Consider the following 19,453-nt stretch of genomic DNA (forward strand, 5'->3'; position numbering starts at 1 on the left):
TGTGGTATTCTTTTTAAAATCTTGTACCAACGTTGGTAAGTGTACATGGTAAAATGCAAAATAGTGAAGTGCAATGCCCATGGTCACAAACTGTGGCCAAGTGGAGGTGCAGGGAGCAGAACACAACCCTCTTTGTTCCATAGTCAGCAATTTACCTAATTGCTTGAGTAAATGTATTCCCCACGCCGTTCAAAGTGTTTGCAAGACTTTGTAAATACTGTTCAACACCAGCTATGTAACCAACAGTGAGAGAGTTTTTTTGTAATAAAGAAACCTATTTTTTTTATATAGGACATTTTTAGTGCAAGCCATATTATCGAAACGCACTATTCCCATCTAAACTAAACACAAACACACTAAATTGCCGTTCCCAAACGCAAGGTTCAAATACGTCAGAAGAGGTTTCATTAAAACAGAAAATACTACAACAACCGAACAGCTGCTGCATAATCATAACACATTTCCCCTTCATTTTCTGGCGTTCCCCGATCAGTCGTAAGCCGAGTTACTCCGACTGCATTACACGTAGGGCTGCAAATGGGTCAATCTGACGCTCGTGGCAGGCACACAAAAAAGGTTTGTTTTCGGAGTGACACCGTCCTATCCGGCAGAGGCAGCTGTTTGTTAAATGTGTTCTCCATTTTCCCATTAGGTGGTCTGCCTCTGTTTTTTCACGTTCTTTCTTTGTTTCCGGTTGTATTGTTGAGTTCTTTCGATTGATCAGCAGTGGCTGACAGTTCAATACTTAATACATAATTCAAAATGGGGAGAGGATGTGGTCTAACGGTTAGATTGCCGACTTTTTAGCTGGGAAACCAAGGTTCGAGCCTCGGGGTCACGTCCACATCTGTGATTCTTGGCAAATAACTTGATCTCCCCGTGCCTACCAAAAAAATTAATGTGTCCTTGTGTAACGTAACCAGTGCTCATGTAAAGTGCTCCAATACCTTCGGCTCGAGTTTGCGCTACATAAATCTGCAAAAAAGTAAATTATAATACTGCTCTCTGCAAGTGCTGAGTGTATGTATGCAAAATGTTGTGTGTGTCGTGCTCCTTCGGTGTGATGTGTAGGATCACAGCCATACTATAACCTGTGCACTGTAATGAGCACACATTAAGTTTAAAAAAAGTTTTACTCCGATCTGTTGATTGGCAGGGCTATATATCACTGCACAAGTTAATTCTCTATATTGTATTGTTTCTTAATCGATGCTACGCAGCGCTGTGACTGTGATTCAAAGCGGTATACTGTCTGTCACTCCCTTCTATGGTTTGTGTGGCTCAATTAAAGTGCCTCAGCCTTCAACAATCTACCTTCGTCCAAGAGCTTCAATGCTCCAGCTCTATTACACTTTGATAGTTTATGCAAGTCTAACATTTGCATTGCTGGGTTTTAGATAGTGCTTGGTGTGTTGCTTGAATGCACTGCTACTTTTAGGAGAGACTCGAACAGAAAACGCGCCAGGCCCAGTGATTTATGTGAACAGCACAGAGTTATCTCTTTAATGACTGGCGCATCCAGCAGTGATGCACTAGTTCTCTTAGGGGGACCTGTTGGCTTCAGTCTTGGACTTTGAAGTTATTCTAGTAGTTAATGTTTAAACATATTTGTTGGAATATAAAAGCGCTTTTCATAAATGAAATGACAGCAATGCGCAGTGCTTTATGAAGGGAACTATTATTACAGGGCAAGCAAACTTAAGTAGTCTCAATAAAATAGCCCTAATTAGGCACTTCCATTGCCAAGACCAATTGGCTATGCCCATGCTTGTTTGTTTTTGTGGGCATCGTGGAGTCCAGGTGCTATGTCTCTCCTTGAATGCTGTCCGGCCTTACGCCCCAGAAGCTCCTCAGTGTGGTGGCCATCTTTAGATTTTGTTTTCTCCAACCCATGCCGACCACCCCCTTTGGATAACATTGCAGCATACAATGCTTTATTACAATGGTAAGATAACCTAATAGGGCATAATTTGAGGAGGAAAAGACCGAATCGCATTTGCTTCTGGAAATACTTCTGCCCTCTCAGAAGAAAAAACTGTTTTTATCCATGCTGCCCAGTGTCCTAAACCAAGGATGGGAGGCCTTCTCAGCTCCAGGTGCAGCATCGGCAGTGACTCCAAAGCTAGAAGAGAAATACAGGCACCGTACATCAAGGCCAATATGTTTGCGGACTCCCTAATTGTCACAACAGCTGGGAAAAGAATCAGCACGCCAATGAGTCTTACCAAGAACATAGTGGAGCTTGGAGCCCACCTATTGCTTACCATTGGTTGGCTTTCCTTGTCACTCTCATTTGCCTGCATCTTATTCTTGTCTATGCGTTTCGGTCTTGTGTTTGTCCTTTCAATGGAGTATTGCCATTTTACAATCTCTTTGAGTGACTGACATCACTGCACCCTTGGTTTTCAAGCGCTACTTTTTTCTTGTGTGAAGCACTCCATTAGAGTGCATGTTTTCGAGCCATCTCCCTCGTGTATGCCTTTCCCCCAGCATTCAGTGTTGCTCTCTGCTGCCCGAGTGCTCTTCCCCACCCTGTTGCACAAGCCTGTGTGCTTCTCCCCATTGCTGCATGCCCACCCCACCCCACCCATTGCTTTCCCCCAACTCTTGTGTTGGTTTGCTCCCACCCCGTGGCTTTCACGCCCCCTCCCATGATACGGACGACCGCTTCTGAGGCTTTTGCTAGTCTGTTTTTTAAAAAGTTAAAAAAAAAAACTTTAGCCACATTGCTCAGCATACCGGATGCCTTGCAGTATGGCTCAAATCCTTAGGCAAAGCCAGTAGGTCACAAAGACGAGACCTATTGGCTTTCAAATGCTTTTTTTATTTACTGCTTCAAAGTGGGTATCCAACATCTTAGAACACTAAATACAAAACAGAATAGTGGCTGAATCATTTCTAAGTTCAATAACGTACATGTTTAACTTGTGTGATAGTAACGTTTTCTCCTACGCAAATTTATTTGGTGTTGGGAAATTTGAAAAATGACAGGTTTTCAATCCAGATGGTTGCACTCAAAGAGATTAATTTAAGGAGTGTTACTTAGTTGTGTAAAAGAAGCTTTGGTTATTTTTAATATAGAAAACTTGCTGCAGGACACTTTTCTTAAATCGTACTAAGCCCACAGACGTGCAGCACTGTGCCAGTGGCATGTATTTAAAAATTCATGCGTCTCAATCAGCACAGGCAGCGTCAGGTTGAGATGTGGAAACCCTCATTGATTGAAAACAACGGGAAAGTATAACGTACATGCACAACGTATATTAAAGGATTCCTTATGCTTACGATTTTCTCTGCCAAGTCAATGCACCAAACCATCATGACTTCAGTCACTATGAAATCCTTGGTCTGGACAGGAATTGCACCAGATTTATAAAGCACTCCACAGCCATGCAGTTGCTTAATTGTGCTGTATTAACTGTTGGTAACTTAACAAAGCACATTACCTCTTTTTTTCAAAATAGAACACAAAAAGTCGAGGTAAATCAGTCCATCTCTAAGATTGCTCCAGTCCCACTCTGGGTCCCCCAAGGCTCCTCCCTCTCACCCACCCTTTTTAACCTATTCATGGAGCCACTAACAGAAATCCTAAATGCATCCAACATCCACTATCACTTGTATGCTGACGATATCCAACTGTACTTGAAAATCTCATACCCTGAAGACATACAAGCCCTCAATCCAATTTTTACAAAATGCCCAAAATTGGCTGTCATGCAACCACCTCAAACTTAACGCTCAAAAAATCGAATTCCTCTTAATCGCCTCTCCGAATCAGTCGCACATTGTCAGCGAATAGATGAAGCAATTAACCGCGTTCAATTGCACACTACAAATTATTGATTCCGCAAAATCACTAGGAATAACTCTTGACGAAAACCTCAGTATGCAGAAGCACAGTGCCACTACCAGAGGAGCAAACCTCCATATGAACATATTAAGAAAACTAAAGCACTTCCTCGCCCCAAAAGACCTCAGATCTGCCATGCAAGCTCTTGTGATTCCCAGATTGGAAGATGGAAGCGCAACCCTTTCCGGCCTGCCCAGATCCACTACAGCCCCATTAATGGCTTCTCTTAACTCAGCTACAAGCCTCATCACTGGATCAAAAAGGATCAATCACATCTCTCATGACCTGAAGTCCCTCAACTGGTTGCCCCATTAAGCAACAATTCAACTTAAATTTGCATGCATGACTCATAAAGCTTTACACTTCAATACCCCAAGCTACCTCGCCAAGAAGCTTGAACGTTCAGGAGGCGCAAGATCCTTTTAGAAGCTCCAGCACCTTACTGCTAAAACCACTGTGATTCTTCAGGAAGAAAATCTACAATAGAGCTTTCTCTGGCATTGCCCCTCGTATTTGGAACTCTCTCCCCCAAGAAATAAGAATGATCCCCCTCAACCACATCTTTCAAGTTAAACTTCTCTTTATGAACAAATTTCTAGATTAGAGTACATATTATTTTTCTTTGATATATGCATACAGACCATGTTTGACTGATATATATGTTTGTGCCTTGATTTGCTTGTAAAGCGCTCTGATACCCGCGAGGGTCACGGTCATGCTATATAAAACTTTTCAAATAAAATAAATTATGATTTTGCTTTAATGCTTATGGGGCTATAGTTCTGTAATGTGACCACCATATTGCTGTCCACTATGCCATAGGTGAATGCAAACAATTCACATCCAATGTGGCAAGTAATCATGGTATATTTTTGTCTAATGCTGCCGACAGCATGACATTTTAAGTGCGGTAAGCTTAAGTAATAAAACCAAGTGTATTTGGAACTCTCAAGTGTTCTCACTTCATACAGGTGGACTAATCTGAATAATAGTGTATAAATTACTGGAATGCATTTGTCAGATTTGATTGAAGTAGAAGCAGTTAATTGCTGTCATCGAGCTGTGTGCATACTGGAGCATTCATTGTCTAACTTCTATTTCTTAGATTCCTTGAAATGATGGAAGTTCGTAATCGAGGGCCTTCCTCACCATCTGCGACCAATGGACAGAGCTCTCCTTCTGGCTCCCAGTCTCCAGTCATTCCTCCTAGTTCAGCTTCCACTGACAGCTCTAGCCCAGGCACACCACTTCAGCTGCCCCAGCAAGTCCTTTCTATCATTCCATCATCTACCTCTTCTCCACCGCCAACCTCTCCTGCACCTACCAATGAGGTCCTTCCGCCACAACTTATGTCACCGTCTGCAGCTTCTCCACCACCACCCCAAGTTGCAGCGCCTCAGCAAAGGCGCAGTATTATGTCTAGACTTTTTGGATCTTCAGCTCCAGAGGCATCACCCTCCAAACCAGGTAGGCTGTGCAAGAGCCTGTATGCAGACAGTGGTGTAGGGCTGTCCTAGGGTGGTAATTTAGCTTTCTCACATATTTTAATGTGTAGCAAGCCCAGCGAATTGTGGATTTCTGTTCAATTATGTACATTTCTAAATGTGTATTACCATGTAATGCAGCATAGAATATGTACACCCTCCTAAGAATGTTCATGGAATAATTGTTTTTTCATTTACAAAAGCCAATTCCTAGGAATACATTATTGTGGAATTTCCTCAAAAGTAAATGAGGTTTTACTTTAGGTCTCACTCAGTAAATGTAGACATGATATATTTTTTTACCATGATTGAAAAAATATGCCTATGATTCTACCTTTAAGGAATTCCAAAAATCTCCATCAGTAATATTGTACTAACCACAAATTGGATAGTTCAGTGCATAAGCCTTATTCATTAATAATAAGTTTTCCCCAACCGAGGAACATATTTTTCCCTTTGCAGAAAGCCGATCCTCTGATACTTGCATGACTTAGGTGTTGCGGAAACTTTCCTCCAAGTTTACATACTTACCCCAACCTCTTTTGCAAATAAAAAAATTGGTGCAGAGTGGGATAGCAAAACCCCTTAGAAAGGTGTATGAAAACCCACAGTTATGTCTTTATGGAGTTTGTTGCCATTTTAGTCTCCTCAGGATTACCCCACCCCTCGGAGAATTTGTGCTGTCACCCATTACCATGAAAGTGCAACTGTGTTAAATTCACTATAACTTCAACTTTAATAAGTTTGGTTGACAGGTATATATGTCCAGGTATATAAGTTGAAAGTGTGTTAAAAACAAAAGTGCTTGGATCCAAGCCTATGTAACTATTTGTATATTTCTACGTTGCAAATCTGAAATTTGCTTCCTATAAAGTACTATTTTTAATTATCTTGCAATTATGAACTTGATACTTCCTAGACCGAAACAATGTAGCAGCTCAACTTGTAACTGCATACAAACATCCGGTGACTCTTAATGTTACTGAATTTGTTTATGCCATGGCAGAGAAAAATCTTGTTTAAAGTGTTGTGGAGAAGGTGCTTCAGTCTAACTGCATGTGTGCTTTTATCCCTGCAGAGGAAGTTATGCCTTCTGACAATCCTCCAGTAGTGCAAAGTGTGGAAGACTTTGTTCCTGAAGACAGCCTGGATCGCAGCTTCTTGGAGGACACAACCCCGCAGAAGGACAAGGACAAAGCAGAGAACCGGCGTCGGCATGACAGTGACAGGTGCAGAGAATTAATGCATACAAATCGAGGAAAGATGGGGTTATTTCAACCATGCAAAAACAATACATGTGGTATTATGATAGAGGACACTCAGAAGTGCTGGTCCAGTACACTGGCAAATTATGATGTTACACAGACAGGCTAGTGAGAGGTGAAGTCTATGTGTGTGAAGCACCTCCTCTAGATCAGTTAACAGTGGAGTGCTTTACAGAGGTGGGTGTATATTAGCAGGGGTGTAGCAGGACTGTAGCGTAGGCTTTGAAATTAGGAGCTGGCACAATAGTGACAATTTAGATAGTAGATTAAATAGGCTATTGAGAGTGTTGCACAGAGGTGAGAATGTGGTAGGTGAGTGTGCTGAATAAGGGCAGACTAGAGATCGGTGATGTTGGTACTGCAAAGGGACAGGATTGTGACAGCAGTGGGTCTGATGGTTCACAAATAAAGGGTATTCTACGATACGGGTACTTGTAGTAGATGGCTGATGAGTTGAGTCTGACACTGATGAACATAGACAGTGTGTCATGGAGACAGCCAGGCAATCTTCGTAGATGGCAGACCCACAGCAGGGAATTCAAGCCGGTATTCTGTTATTGATGGAAGTGGCATGTTTTGCTACATTTCTAGTGCGCATCAGTGTTGAAGGTGTAGGGACAAAGTGAATTCCACAGAACGTTAAAAGATAGGCTTACAAGATATTTATTCTGGATGATGGTACTATCGAGCAGATTGGTTATACCAGATGTGAGTGGAGCTTAGCCAGGTAGTAGTGGATTCAAGAGATTATGGGAGGGCATGGAGAGTGGATTTGTTAGTAAACCAAACATGGTCTTAAATCGGATACATTTGAATGCTTGGAGCCCATGGTAAACCTGCTGGGTGGTAGAGATCTGTTTCTTCTAACTAACTCTCATGAGGCAAGTAGCAGCCATTAGCAAGCACATTGGGGACGTTTAGGTAGAGTCTGCTCTGCTACCCTAATTCAGCCTGGGCCAGTAAACTGTCATAATAACATCCACTTTGAGGGTAGGTTTGGAAGAGAAACATTTTTGCATGGAAATTTAAGGTGGATTGAACATCAAACTGTGAGATGGGAGGAACTTATTATCCAGCAGCTATCCCAGGACGTATACCTCACATTAGTTTTGGTCATAGAACATAGTTAACAGTAGGTTTGGTTTCCCTCCGATCATTTCAGGTTTGGGTGTGTCTAATTAATGTTCATCTAGTGGTGTTCATTTTGTAGGCAAGCACAATGTCAAGACTAGGGCTAAAGGATCTAAAAATTGCAATTGTATCAAAGCTAAATTGTAGTTTGTAGTGCTCTGAATGCATGTAGAAGAGGATTCCAAAAAAATAGGTTTGTGAAGTTAGACGTTGAAGTTAAAGATTCCAGACAAAAACGAGGAGTACGGACTCTGGAAAGACTACATTGGTGCTTTGAAAATGAAATACGGATGAGATGCCAACTGACAATAAGAGACCCTTGTTGGCATCAGGCCTCCAGACAAATGTTTGACTAAATTGGATAACATGGAAAACTTTAACAATGCCTGCTCACTAACCTTATCTTCCACAGTACATTGCAGGGAATACTGGAATAAAACCAATATCAATTTGTTTCCCCATGCAGAGCATGTGGCCCCACAAAGCAGGGCCAATATAGCTTTGAGACTGGGGGTGCACCTGGATTTCCTCCCCCGGTGCATGCATGATGAGATGTCCCTTGATGGACAAGGTAGCGATTTCCCTACAGTTGTGGTGTTAGCATGGTTCAGATAGGTTTTCTTAAAAGAGGAGACCTAATGGTGGGCCTGGGTTTCTACAACATAGAGGTAAAGGTATTGGTAATCATTTATAGCGCTCAGTAGCCTGGGTACCAGATCCTGGAGCAAGCCAGCAGGATGGGTTATGTGAACCCACAGCATAGTTCTATAAACAATTCTTCATTACAGTAAAGCCTAATAAAGACAGTGACTTATTTCCAAGTTATCATTATGCTCCTGTTCACAGCCATAGTAATGATAACAATATCAAACATTCAGTCATGTGAACAAGAAAAGTACTAATTAACACCTCCCTACATTACAAAGCTTCTAAGAGCACTCTTAAATCCAATTGCAGTAACAAAGCAAATCAATACGTCCTAAACTTCCTACTACTACCCATGCCACAACAAAATGCTACCCTAACAAGAAGGACACGCCTCCCCCTCCCATTCTCTGTGTAAGGGTAAGGGAAGTGTTCAGAGCAGAGCCTTTCTATTCACTATGATTTCATGGATTGTTGGGAAACTTGAAATCGAGGAATGAGTATAGCTGCACACATAAGGCAAGTATAAGGATTGCTTATTTTATTTATTAGAGGCCTATGCATTTCATTCAGAAATGCTGCTCTTTTGTACTGCACTTCCAATTGAAATGTTTAGGTCTTCAATAATAAATAACATTAATAATCCTCCTGGTACATAATAGAAAGGAGGTTGAGTAGTGATCCAGCAGCACAGTTCAAACCCTTGCCTGATGAGACAAAATAGTATTAGGAGAGACCCTCTAGTAGGCTATTGCACTAATTTAGTTGGCAGAGTACTGGAAAGTTAATCTTTGCTTTGACTGTGTGGAATGAGTGAGTGGTCCTTAGTATATTCAAAATGTGGTAACTGACTTGAATGGGTATGCTAGCACGGAATGTTTCCAAGTGCACAAAGGAGTTGAAGAGATCTAGAAAAGGTGTCAAAAGTCAGGGAATTAGGAGGGAAAAAGGATAGGTTTGGGATGAGTTAAGGTGCAGATAAGGATGGAAGTACAGGAGGTAATTTTGATCAGTTCAGCACAAGACATTGTAAAACTAGCCACTGTTGAATAGCAGGAAAAAAGATAAAGATTTGACATTAAAGGAGGGAAGGGAGTTGAAAATGAGAAAAGATGTAGATTCCTTCTGCATAAAAGGATAACCAAATAAGATGCAGAGGGAAGTGGTGTAAAGCGAAAAAAGCAGTGTTCAGTACTCAGCTATGAGGGACACCAAAATGTGAGTGAAATGTTTGGAATCTGAGTTCTACAGCAAAAGAGAGGTGAGGAGGTGAAAAGGTAGGAAGAGAATCATTTGTGCTTTGCTAATGATGCCTAGACTGTAGAGGCAAGTAGAGTTATCAGCAATGTAGAAGACATCAGGAAATGCAGCTAGAATAAGGATAGAATGGATAGATCTTAGCAATGGCTGAGTGACAAAACTCTTGTTTATTGTTTTATTTTTTTGTAAACAGTTTGTTGATTTTCATAAGAATATAAAACTGATAAATGAACCAAGGTTTGAGACAATACACCTTAAACTATATTGACTAAACAACCAAAGGTTACAGGGACGTTGTAGTTAGAAATTCAGCAGTTCTAGTTATCTCAAGAAAGTATGACTTGTTCTATAAGGTAGCACTAACCTGTGTCCCTTCCATGCAGTTTTCTCATCAATAATTATATTGCAAATTTTGCAGTGATATTATCAGTGATGTCATAGAAGATGTTATGAATGATGTAATAAGTGGGGTAATTACTGTATGGTGAGGGCACGAGTCAGTGGCGGTTGGTGGGGTGGATTTTGTTTTTTTACAAATTGAGAATAGCAGCGCCCATTTATACACATGCTGCACCCTATTAAAGAGGGGACGTGAACCATCTGCCAACAGATAAGCACAGCTAAATATTTCTTGGGCCATGGCTGAACATGCTTAATGTTTAGTGCCCTGCTTTAGCAAAGCCTTAGAAGCGTGACTTTTCTGTTAATGTCTCCTCTTGCTTATTGGCCCCTAATTTATTGCTCATCTTGGCCAATGAAATTATTTGGTTTAACTTGAGTGAGGGGAAAATAAATAAATACAAATATAAGTAAATCCTGTGATGTGGGCAGACAATAATTCTGTGCTGCTTGTAGGCCCTTCACGGTAATGCAACAGGTGACAGCTGCTTGCTGTTAAATAATGCATACCCGGACAAGCACAAGCACAAAGGAACACCCATCTTCAGTAAAGCTATACTGTGGCTGCTATCAGTTCTGGTGTGCTGCCCTGTGTCTCCTCTTTTCATGCACTGTTGATGCAACAAGTGACCAGCTGCTCGTTAAGTAGGCACATCCGGGAAATATACTATAGCGCAAACATACAAGACGATATAATCTTGCAACAGGTAAGCAACACAGTACACTGGAAACATATTTAAATGCATTAATGGTATTAACACCATTACGGGAATTTCTTCCCCGGATAGTGTCTTAAAATAAACCCATAGACCTACAGAACAAATACCAACACCGACTGACAGCAACATAACAAAGTTGCATCTGTATCCAACGGTGCACTCACCTATAAAATTAGGGAATCTGCTTCATTTAGCGATTTCTCTATCAGTCCTATGTGCATTTTCACTCCATTGCTAACAAAACAGCGCCTGTATGTAATAGCCTCGCTGGAAAGTTCTGCAGCCTTTTTAAAGCCCACGTTAACAGGTGCAGCCATCAGTCAGGGAATGTGTCTGTCATTCAGAAAAAAAGCAAGCCCTGTCACTCTGACAGGCTCTACAGGGCCACTACCAAGATACGCTGGGGGTGCCCAGAATCGCCTGCATAGCCATTAGCTATTACGGATAATCAGTGGAAAGTGTCAGACCACCGCACTTCTTACCTTGACTTGCGGTGAGACCTTACAGAGACGATATGACCAAACACCCCTGCCCCTTACCTTCACTCGATACACTAAGGTCTACACGAGAGGAAGGTTGGGTTGTGGGGGAAGAAGGCTGATAAATGCCAGGGATGTCTGTGATTCGTATGTAGAAGGATACCTTAAGAAGAGAAGGCAGAAATTACTAATCCACAACAATAGACAAGACCCTTTTTGTTTTTTGCACTCCCCATAAGTGTGGTAACTACCTGAAGTGAGGGATGTCGGTGGCAGGATAGTGGTGAGTAATTCAATCAGCAAGAGTGGATACTCCACTTTAGGAAAAGGGCTAAAAGATGAAGGAAGAGAGGGAATCACACACATATACCTAACCGGTCTTTACAACATGAATAGTTACATTTCAGTATACCAGAAGAGAAGGGTATTAACCTTTGTTTGTGTTGGATCGGTCCTGGTAGTATAACCAAATGAAGCTTGTTAGACCTGTCAGCCCTTTGGGTGGTCCCTCCTCATCATTATTTATTTTGTCCCACTTTTGCCTCAAACCCTGTTAGTATTTTTCATTTTTGGGAACCACCAGACTTTTTAGTGTTGATGCAGGGTCAGGGAGCCATTTTCCCTACCCCTGGAACTTCTGTCTGAGGGCCTGAAACACAAAATGGTGGCCACCCATTGTCACCTGTGACATCACTGGAACCTACTAGTACCTTCCAGAACATTCTAGAACCCTGTGACAGTGTGAGGCAGGTTTAGAATGTTGGGAAGCCAGTTCAGAGTTGGCAGTTGGAATTGGCAGTTGGCACCTGACTAGTGAAGGGAGAGGACAGAGAAACAGAAGGAGGAAGGAGTGAGGCAGCAGGGGTGGAAACCAGTGCTAGGAGTGGGGTCCAGAAACCCACCCTTGATACTAGTCCCTACTGACCAAGCCCAGCCTAAAGCCCTGTGTGGGATAAAGACAAGAAAATCATCTTAAGGACCTGAACAGCCGGAACAGGCCTTAAAGGAGAAGAACAGCAGTTCCTGACCTGTTTGGTGGAATCCTCCTGGAGACCCGGCGTCGAGAAGCCTGGAGACCTGGAGCCCGAGGTGGAGAAGCGGCGCTGACAGAAGGCAGACGTCGTACCCGGAGCTGCTAAAGGTCGAGTGAGGGCGCCGACGGAGGTCGTGGAGAGACACCGGAGGTCGGGTAGAAGTCACCTGAGATCGAGGTGAGGCGTCGACGGGGGAGTGAAGTCCGCCCTCCTGAGTCGCCGGAAGCTGAAGTAAAGCGCGCGGGAGGTCGGGAGTGGAGGTCGCACTCCGGAGTCGCCTGAGGTCGAGGCGAAGCGCGCAGGAGGTCGGGAGTGGAGATTGCACTCCAGAGTCGCCGGAACCCGAAGTGGAGCCGACGGAGGTCGGGAGTGGAGATCGCACTCCGGAGTCGCCGGAACCCGTAGTGGAGCCGACGGAGGTCGGGAGTGGAGGTCGCACTCCGGAGTCGCCCGGAAGCGGGGGAACCGTGACCCTGTGACGCCGGAACACGACGTCGAGCCAAGGCCGCCCAGCGACATCGAACCGGAACCGCCGGACGGCATCGACACGGCGTCAAGTGGAACAGATCGACGCGACATCGAACCGAGACCGTCTCACGGCGTCGACTCTGCGCCGAGTGGAGCCGAACACCGAGAAAAGGGCAGTAAGTGGTAGAAAGGGCATCTGAGGCCCTGTGGAGCCCTAAAAGACCATTCTAGGGGCTAGAGGGGTGTTAGGACCAACCTGAGAGTGCTAGGGGGGGTAAATTGAGACTGGTGCAGGGACCTGTGTGAGGGACTGTGTAGTTGGTGAGCCAGAACCTTAGGTTTCCCTCATTCTACCTCAGCTTAGGCCCCAGCCTTGACCACACTAGGTGGGACATCCCCAGGCCACCCCAGTGACCACAAGCTGTACTTGGGCATGGTAAAATCAATCTACCTCATAAATGTGATCTGATTTGCAATTGTTATTGATTGCTTATATTATTTATTGTAGGAGTGTTATTTATTGTCTGATTGTATTTATTCCTACCTGGTATTTATTGTCTGACAGTATTTATTTGCCCTATGTATTTATCACACCTCTATTTATTCTTTGTGTATTTATGACCTAATCCTATTTATTGCACCTGTAAAGTGTTATTATTTAATTGACCTGCTATTTCTGAAGAAAATCCTTTTGTATTGTATTTGTGTCATAATCCTGCAACTAAGAGAAAATTAAGATAAACACAAAGAGAATCTTTCATAAATTTTTACGGTGTAGAGTCGTTTTTGGAACGGATGAACGCATGGTTATTGTGAGGGTGTGACGTACGCTTAACACGGTGCCTGACCCCCGACCGCTCGAGCCAAGCTACCCCTTGTGTTGGGAAAAACCGGGTGACTGCTAACCTCGGTTGCCCGGGGTTTTCTAACATAATTGGTGTTCAGCGGTGGGATAGAGCTGTGCTTGCGTCCACTCGACAATAACTGTGGGTAGTCCATAGGCCTACACCGAGAGTTTTCTCACAGCGGACTTCCTAATTCTCAGTTTTGTTTTTTCCAAATTTATTCTGGTGGTGGGAGGAGGTATTATAAAAGGTACCCCCCTGCATAGCTTCTGTAAACACCTGTCTTCTACTCTGAGTGGGCAAAATGGAGTTTGTGTTGGAAGATGTGGAAACTTACACTGTGGCCCAACTCGGAGAGTTTTGTCAGCGAGAGGGGGTGTATTGTCCCCCAGGTGCCAAGAAGGCTGAACTCCAGACCAGCTTGAGGGCTTGGGGGGAGGCACGACGGGAAAGTAAGGCTGAGCAGGAGGACAGGGATGGAGAGCCTGTTAGCGAGGGGGCTGGGTTGTACCAATCTGAGGTGGGGAACCTGTTAGCGGGGCCCAGAACACTTTCCAGGAAGGGCAGCACTGTCTCTAGCGGTGGCTTATCTGAAGCAGAGTTAACGGACCGGAGGGAGAAAAGACAGCTCACATGGAAGTTAGCGGAGCTGGAGAAAGAGAAGGAGGGACAGAGGATGGCTCACGAGTTGAGGCTGAGGGAACTAGATCTCCAGATCCTACAAGTCGGGGCACACACTGTTCCTAATGGTGGCAGCAAAGACAAAGAAATCACCAGGGAACCCAAACCCTATCTGCCAAAAGACATAGTAGCTAGCTATAGTGCAGGGGATGATATTGCCAAGTGGCTAGCGGCCTATGAGGTCTCTTTAAGGGCCCATGGGTTGCCAGAGAAGTACTGGGGAGGGGGATTGTACAAATACATGCCTCCAGCTGGTAGGGATGCATTATTGGCCCTAGAGCAGGATGAGCAGACCCACTACCCCACCATGAAAGTGGCGCTCGTAAGAAAGTTTGGACTAACACCCGAGAGGTACAGACAGAAGTTCCGGGGTAGCCACAAACTGGGCACACAGAATTGGGTGGACTTCCTGGACTATGCAAAAAAGGCATTAGAGGGTTGGATTCAAGGCAGTGAGGTGAGGGACTACGAGGGGTTGTTTGATTTAATGTTGAAGGAACACCTGCTCGAAAAATGTTTCCCTGAACTGCGTCAACACCTGGTGGATAGCAAGCTGACCAATCCCCGGAAGCTTGCTGAGGAGGCGGACATTTGGGCTAGTACCCGGGTGTCCACAAGGGGGACTGGAGGGGATACTCAAAAGGCCGGACAGGGCGCCCCCCAGAAGAAAGAGGGAGGGGAAAAGAAAAAGGAGTTCTCTAAAGGCCTCCAAAATAACTTCCAAGGAAAGGGAACAGGATTCACCCCTAGGGCTAACCCACCCAGAAACCCTAATCCTGGCCAGAGTCAGCAGCCAAGGGTTGTCCATTGCTTCGAGTGCGGTGGCGTCGGACACTATAAGGGAGATGCGAAGTGCCCGAAAAGACCACCCCCTCCCATTGGAGGAAAGGCCCCCGGAGTAGCTAGTGTAGTGCTCGGGGAGGAGATGCCCTTAACTAAGGGAAGGGAGTGGGCGGGTGTCACTTTAGTGTCCCTGGGAGAACGGGAGATGGTTCCTAAGATCCAGGTGCCCGCAAATACCATGAAGTATGGGCAGTGGGTCACCATCAACGGCCAAAGAGGGGAGGCTCTGAGAGACACAGGAGCCAGTATGACTATGGTACGTAGTCAACTGGTGTCTCCAGAGCAGGTAATTCCCGATGTACTCCACCCAGCCGCGATGGCTGACGGCAGAACCGGCCACTATCCGATGGCCGAGGTTCCCTTTGAATGGGAGGGGGTTGCAGGTTCACTTCGAGTTGCCGTAAGCCCTGCCGTGCCGGTCGATTGTCTACTGGGGAATGACATGGAGCACAATGCTTGGAAGGAGGTGGAATACCGGACTCATGCTGAGATGCTGGGTACACCTGACTGGGCCTGTGTTAGCACAGGGTCCGCGACTACCCGGAGAGGGAGTTTGTTTCGACTGGAGCCTGGAACAAAGGCACAGCTGGCTGCCGACCAAGGAAAGAACCGAGGACAGGAGGAGCCTGCCTCGGCATCCGCGCCCCGTGTGACAGATAGGCCACCGGAGGTGGTGGACCAGGTGTCCGCGGTGGGGGATGTTACCAAACTGGAGGACCTTCCCATCCCGGCCGAGTGGCACGTGGAGGGAGGGCCGACCAGGGAGGAATTCTGCAAGGGCCAGAGGGAGTGCCCTACCCTTGAGGGACTGAGGCGACAGGCCGAAGCCCAGGCAGCAGGGAACGTTGAGGGGAACTACAACGTTTACTGGGAGGATGGCCTCCTCTACAGTGAACCCAAGGCACCCCTACATGGTTCGTCACGAGCCTTAGTAGTCCCTCAACGTTACCGAGCCTTCCTACTGGAGTTGGCTCATGAGATCCCCTTGGCAGGACACCTGGGGCAAGACAAGACTTTCGCCCGTCTTGTCCCACACTTTTATTGGCCTCAAATGAAAGTGTCGTCCGACACCTACTGCCGGACATGTGTGTCTTGCCAAGCCAGTGGGAAAACAGGGGTGAAGCTGAAAGCTCCCCTGGAACCACTTCCTGTCGTTAGCACCCCCTTTGAAAGGGTGGGCATCGACATTGTGGGTCCGTTAGATCCGCCTACTACAGCTGGTCACAGGTTTATCCTGGTTCTGGTGGATCATGCCACACGGTACCCAGAGGCCATACCTCTGAGGACCATTACAGCACCTGTGGTGGCTAGGGCCCTGATGGGAATCTTTACCCGAGTGGGTTTTCCCAAGGAAGTTGTGTCCGACAGGGGGACCAACTTCATGTCAGCGTACATGCGGGCGATGTGGAAGGAGTGTGGAGTGACATACCGGTTCACCACTCCTTACCACCCCCAGACCAATGGTCTGGTGGAGAGGTTCAATAAGACCTTGAAAGGCATGATCAGAAGTCTGCCTGAAAGCCTGCGGAGGAAATGGGACGTCCTCCTACCCTGTCTACTGTTTTCTTACAGGGAAGTGCCACAGAAGGGAGTGGGCTTCAGCCCCTTCGAGCTTCTGTATGGGCACCCTGTGCATGGACCTCTCAGCCTGGTGAGAGACGGATGGGAATGAACTCCCAGGAAGCTTCCCCAGGACGTGGTGAGCTACATGCTGGCCTTCCGGAGCCAAATGGCTAAGTTGTGGAAGCAAGCTTCTGACAACTTGGAAGCCAGCCAAGCAGTAATGAAGGCGTGGTATGACCACAACGCTCACCCGGTGGAGTTGGAGCCTGGCCAGAAGGTGTGGGTGATCGAACCAGGAGAGCTTAGCGCCCTCCAGGATCGCTGGTCAGGACCCTTTGAGGTATTGGAGAAGAAGGGTAAGGCTACCTACTTGGTGGATCTTAAGACCCCTCGTCAGCCCCTGCGGGTGCTGCATGCCAACCGCCTCAAACCCCACCACGAGAGGCCCGAAGTCATTTTGATGATGGTGACTGACGGAGCAGAGGACGTGGAAAGCGAGCCTCTCCCCGACTTATTTGGGTCTCAAGAGAAGGATGGGTCGGTGGAGGGAGTGATTCTCTCCCCATCTCTAACTCCTGAACAGCAGGAGGACTGCCGCCAGGTCCTGGGGCAGTACCCTTCGTTGTTCTCCCTTGTTCCGGGTAGGACTCACCTGTGCGTCCATGACGTGGACACAGGGGACAGCCCACCTGTGAAGTCCAAGATCTACCGGATGTCAGACAAGGTGAAGGCCAGCATTCACAGTGAAGTCACTAAGATGCTGGAGCTAGGAGTGATCGAACCTTCCAGCAGCCCCTGGTCCAGTCCGGTGGTGTTAGTACCAAAAGCTGCACCACCGGGTGCCCAACCGGAACTGAGGTTCTGTGTGGACTACCGGGGACTGAACTCAGTAACCAAGACTGATGCTCATCCGATCCCGAGGGCGGATGAATTGATTGACCGGCTGGGAGCTGCCCAATATCTAAGTACCTTTGACCTTACTTCAGGGTACTGGCAGATCTCTCTGACTGATGGAGCAAGGGAAAGGTCAGCCTTCTCCACGCCCAATGGCCACTACCAGTTCTGTGTGATGCCCTTTGGGCTCAAGAACGCACCTGCCACGTTTCAGCGTCTGGTGAACCAGATCCTCACTGGAATGGAGAGTTTCTCTGCTGCTTATCTGGATGACATAGCCGTCTTCAGTAACAGCTGGGAGGATCACTTGCGTCACCTGCAAGCTGTTCTCCAGGCCCTGAGACAAGCTGGATCAAGGCCAGTAAATGCCAGATCGGGCAGGGGTCGGTAGTGTACCTTGGACACTTGGTGGGTAGGGGAGCGGTGCAACCCCTCCAGGCGAAAATCGAGGCTATTATGGCCTGGGAACCCCCCAAGACTCAGACTGAGGTCCGAGCTTTTCTGGGCCTCACGGGATATTACCGCCGCTTCGTGAAGGGGTACGGTACCATTGTAGCCCCCCTCACGGAGCTCACGTCCAAGAAACAACCTCGACGGGTAGTCTGGACGGAGGCTTGTCAGCAGGCCTTTGTGAGACTGAAGCAAGCCATGTGCGAGGCCCCGGTCTTAAGGGCCCCAGATTTTTCCAAGGAGTTCATTGTCCAGACGGATGCATCAGAACATGGCATTGGGGCAGTGTTATCGCAACTCAATGAAGAGGGTCTGGATCAACCCGTGGTCTTCCTATCCCGGAGACTACTTCCCAGGGAACAGAAGTGGAGTGCAATAGAGCGTGAAGCCTTTGCAGTGGTATGGGCTCTGAAGAAGTTGCGGCCATATCTGTTTGGCTCGCACTTCCTAGTTCAGACCGACCACCGACCCCTTCGTTGGCTGATGCAGATGAAGGGGGAGAATCCCAAGTTGCTAAGGTGGTCTATCTCCCTACAGGGAATGGACTTTCAGGTGGAACATCGGCCTGGAGTGGACCACGCCAATGGAGACGGGCTCTCAAGGTATTTCCGCCTTAGTGATGAGAACTCCCAAGGGGTTGGGTAGCTCTCCCCACTTTCAGCTGGGGGGGACGCGTGTTAGACCTGTCAGCCCTTTGGGTGGTCCCTCCTCATCATTATTTATTTTGTCCCACTTTTGCCTCAAACCCTGTTAGTATTTTTCCTTTTTGGGAACCACCAGACTTTTTTTTGATAAACAAGTTTTTATTGTTTTTTGCAACAAAAACAGTGAGCCTTTCAGACCAACAATATACAGTAGTCCCATCTGGGAATCATTCCCCCTCTCAGCCCCCCCCCCCCCCCCCGGACCACCCCCCCCCCCGCCCCCACCCCGCCCCACCAGATCACACTACATTTCCTAACCATTTCCCCCACACCCTACGATATTTTTTGTGGCAGCCCCGAGCTTGGTAAAGAGTCCGCTCCTGCGCCGCACACCAGTCCACTCCCGCGCTCCACCTGGTCAGACTGGGCGGCTGCGGCTGTTTCCAGGCTGCCGCAATGTCCCGCTTTGCCACCATTAGCGCTGTCATAAGGAACAATTTTTCAGCGCGGGTGCCGTCCAGGCCATCAGTGATACCCAATAGGATGTGTTTGGGGTCGTGTGGCACCTCCCACCCCAGGACATCCGTCAAGTCAGTTTCAATGCTACGCCAGTACCCCTCCAGTTCCGGGCATGACCATACCATATGGATGAAGTCGGCCTGGTCAAAGCTACAGCGAGGGCAGTCTGCGTCGGTGGAAAGACCTGCACGGCGCATGCGCGCTGGTGTAAGGTATGCCGTATGCAGATAATAGATTTGGATGAGCCTCAGCTTGGCGGAGGCCGTCACCAGCCTGGGGG

The 19,453-nt window shown here is 46.7% G+C and overlaps 1 protein-coding gene across 3 annotated transcripts in view; it reads left to right on the forward strand.

The window, feature by feature from the left end:
* The window catches only part of RABL6 (RAB, member RAS oncogene family like 6), a 374,256-nt gene that overhangs the window by 235,552 nt on the left and 119,251 nt on the right, over window positions 1-19,453 (forward strand). For all 3 annotated transcript variants that reach the window (XR_014963001.1, XM_085610983.1, XM_085610992.1), the window contains exons 9-10: window positions 4,956-5,317; window positions 6,413-6,563. Coding sequence is in view for 2 of the 3 variants with exons in the window: in XM_085610983.1 (XP_085467109.1) it covers window positions 4,956-5,317; window positions 6,413-6,563 (513 nt within the window). In the remaining variant the exon portion in view is untranslated. The remainder of the gene's footprint in view (window positions 1-4,955; window positions 5,318-6,412; window positions 6,564-19,453) is intronic.

Source organism: Triturus cristatus, chromosome 1_2 (assembly GCF_964204655.1).
Source record: "Triturus cristatus chromosome 1_2, aTriCri1.1, whole genome shotgun sequence".
NCBI classification, from domain to species: Eukaryota; Metazoa; Chordata; class Amphibia; order Caudata; family Salamandridae; genus Triturus; species Triturus cristatus.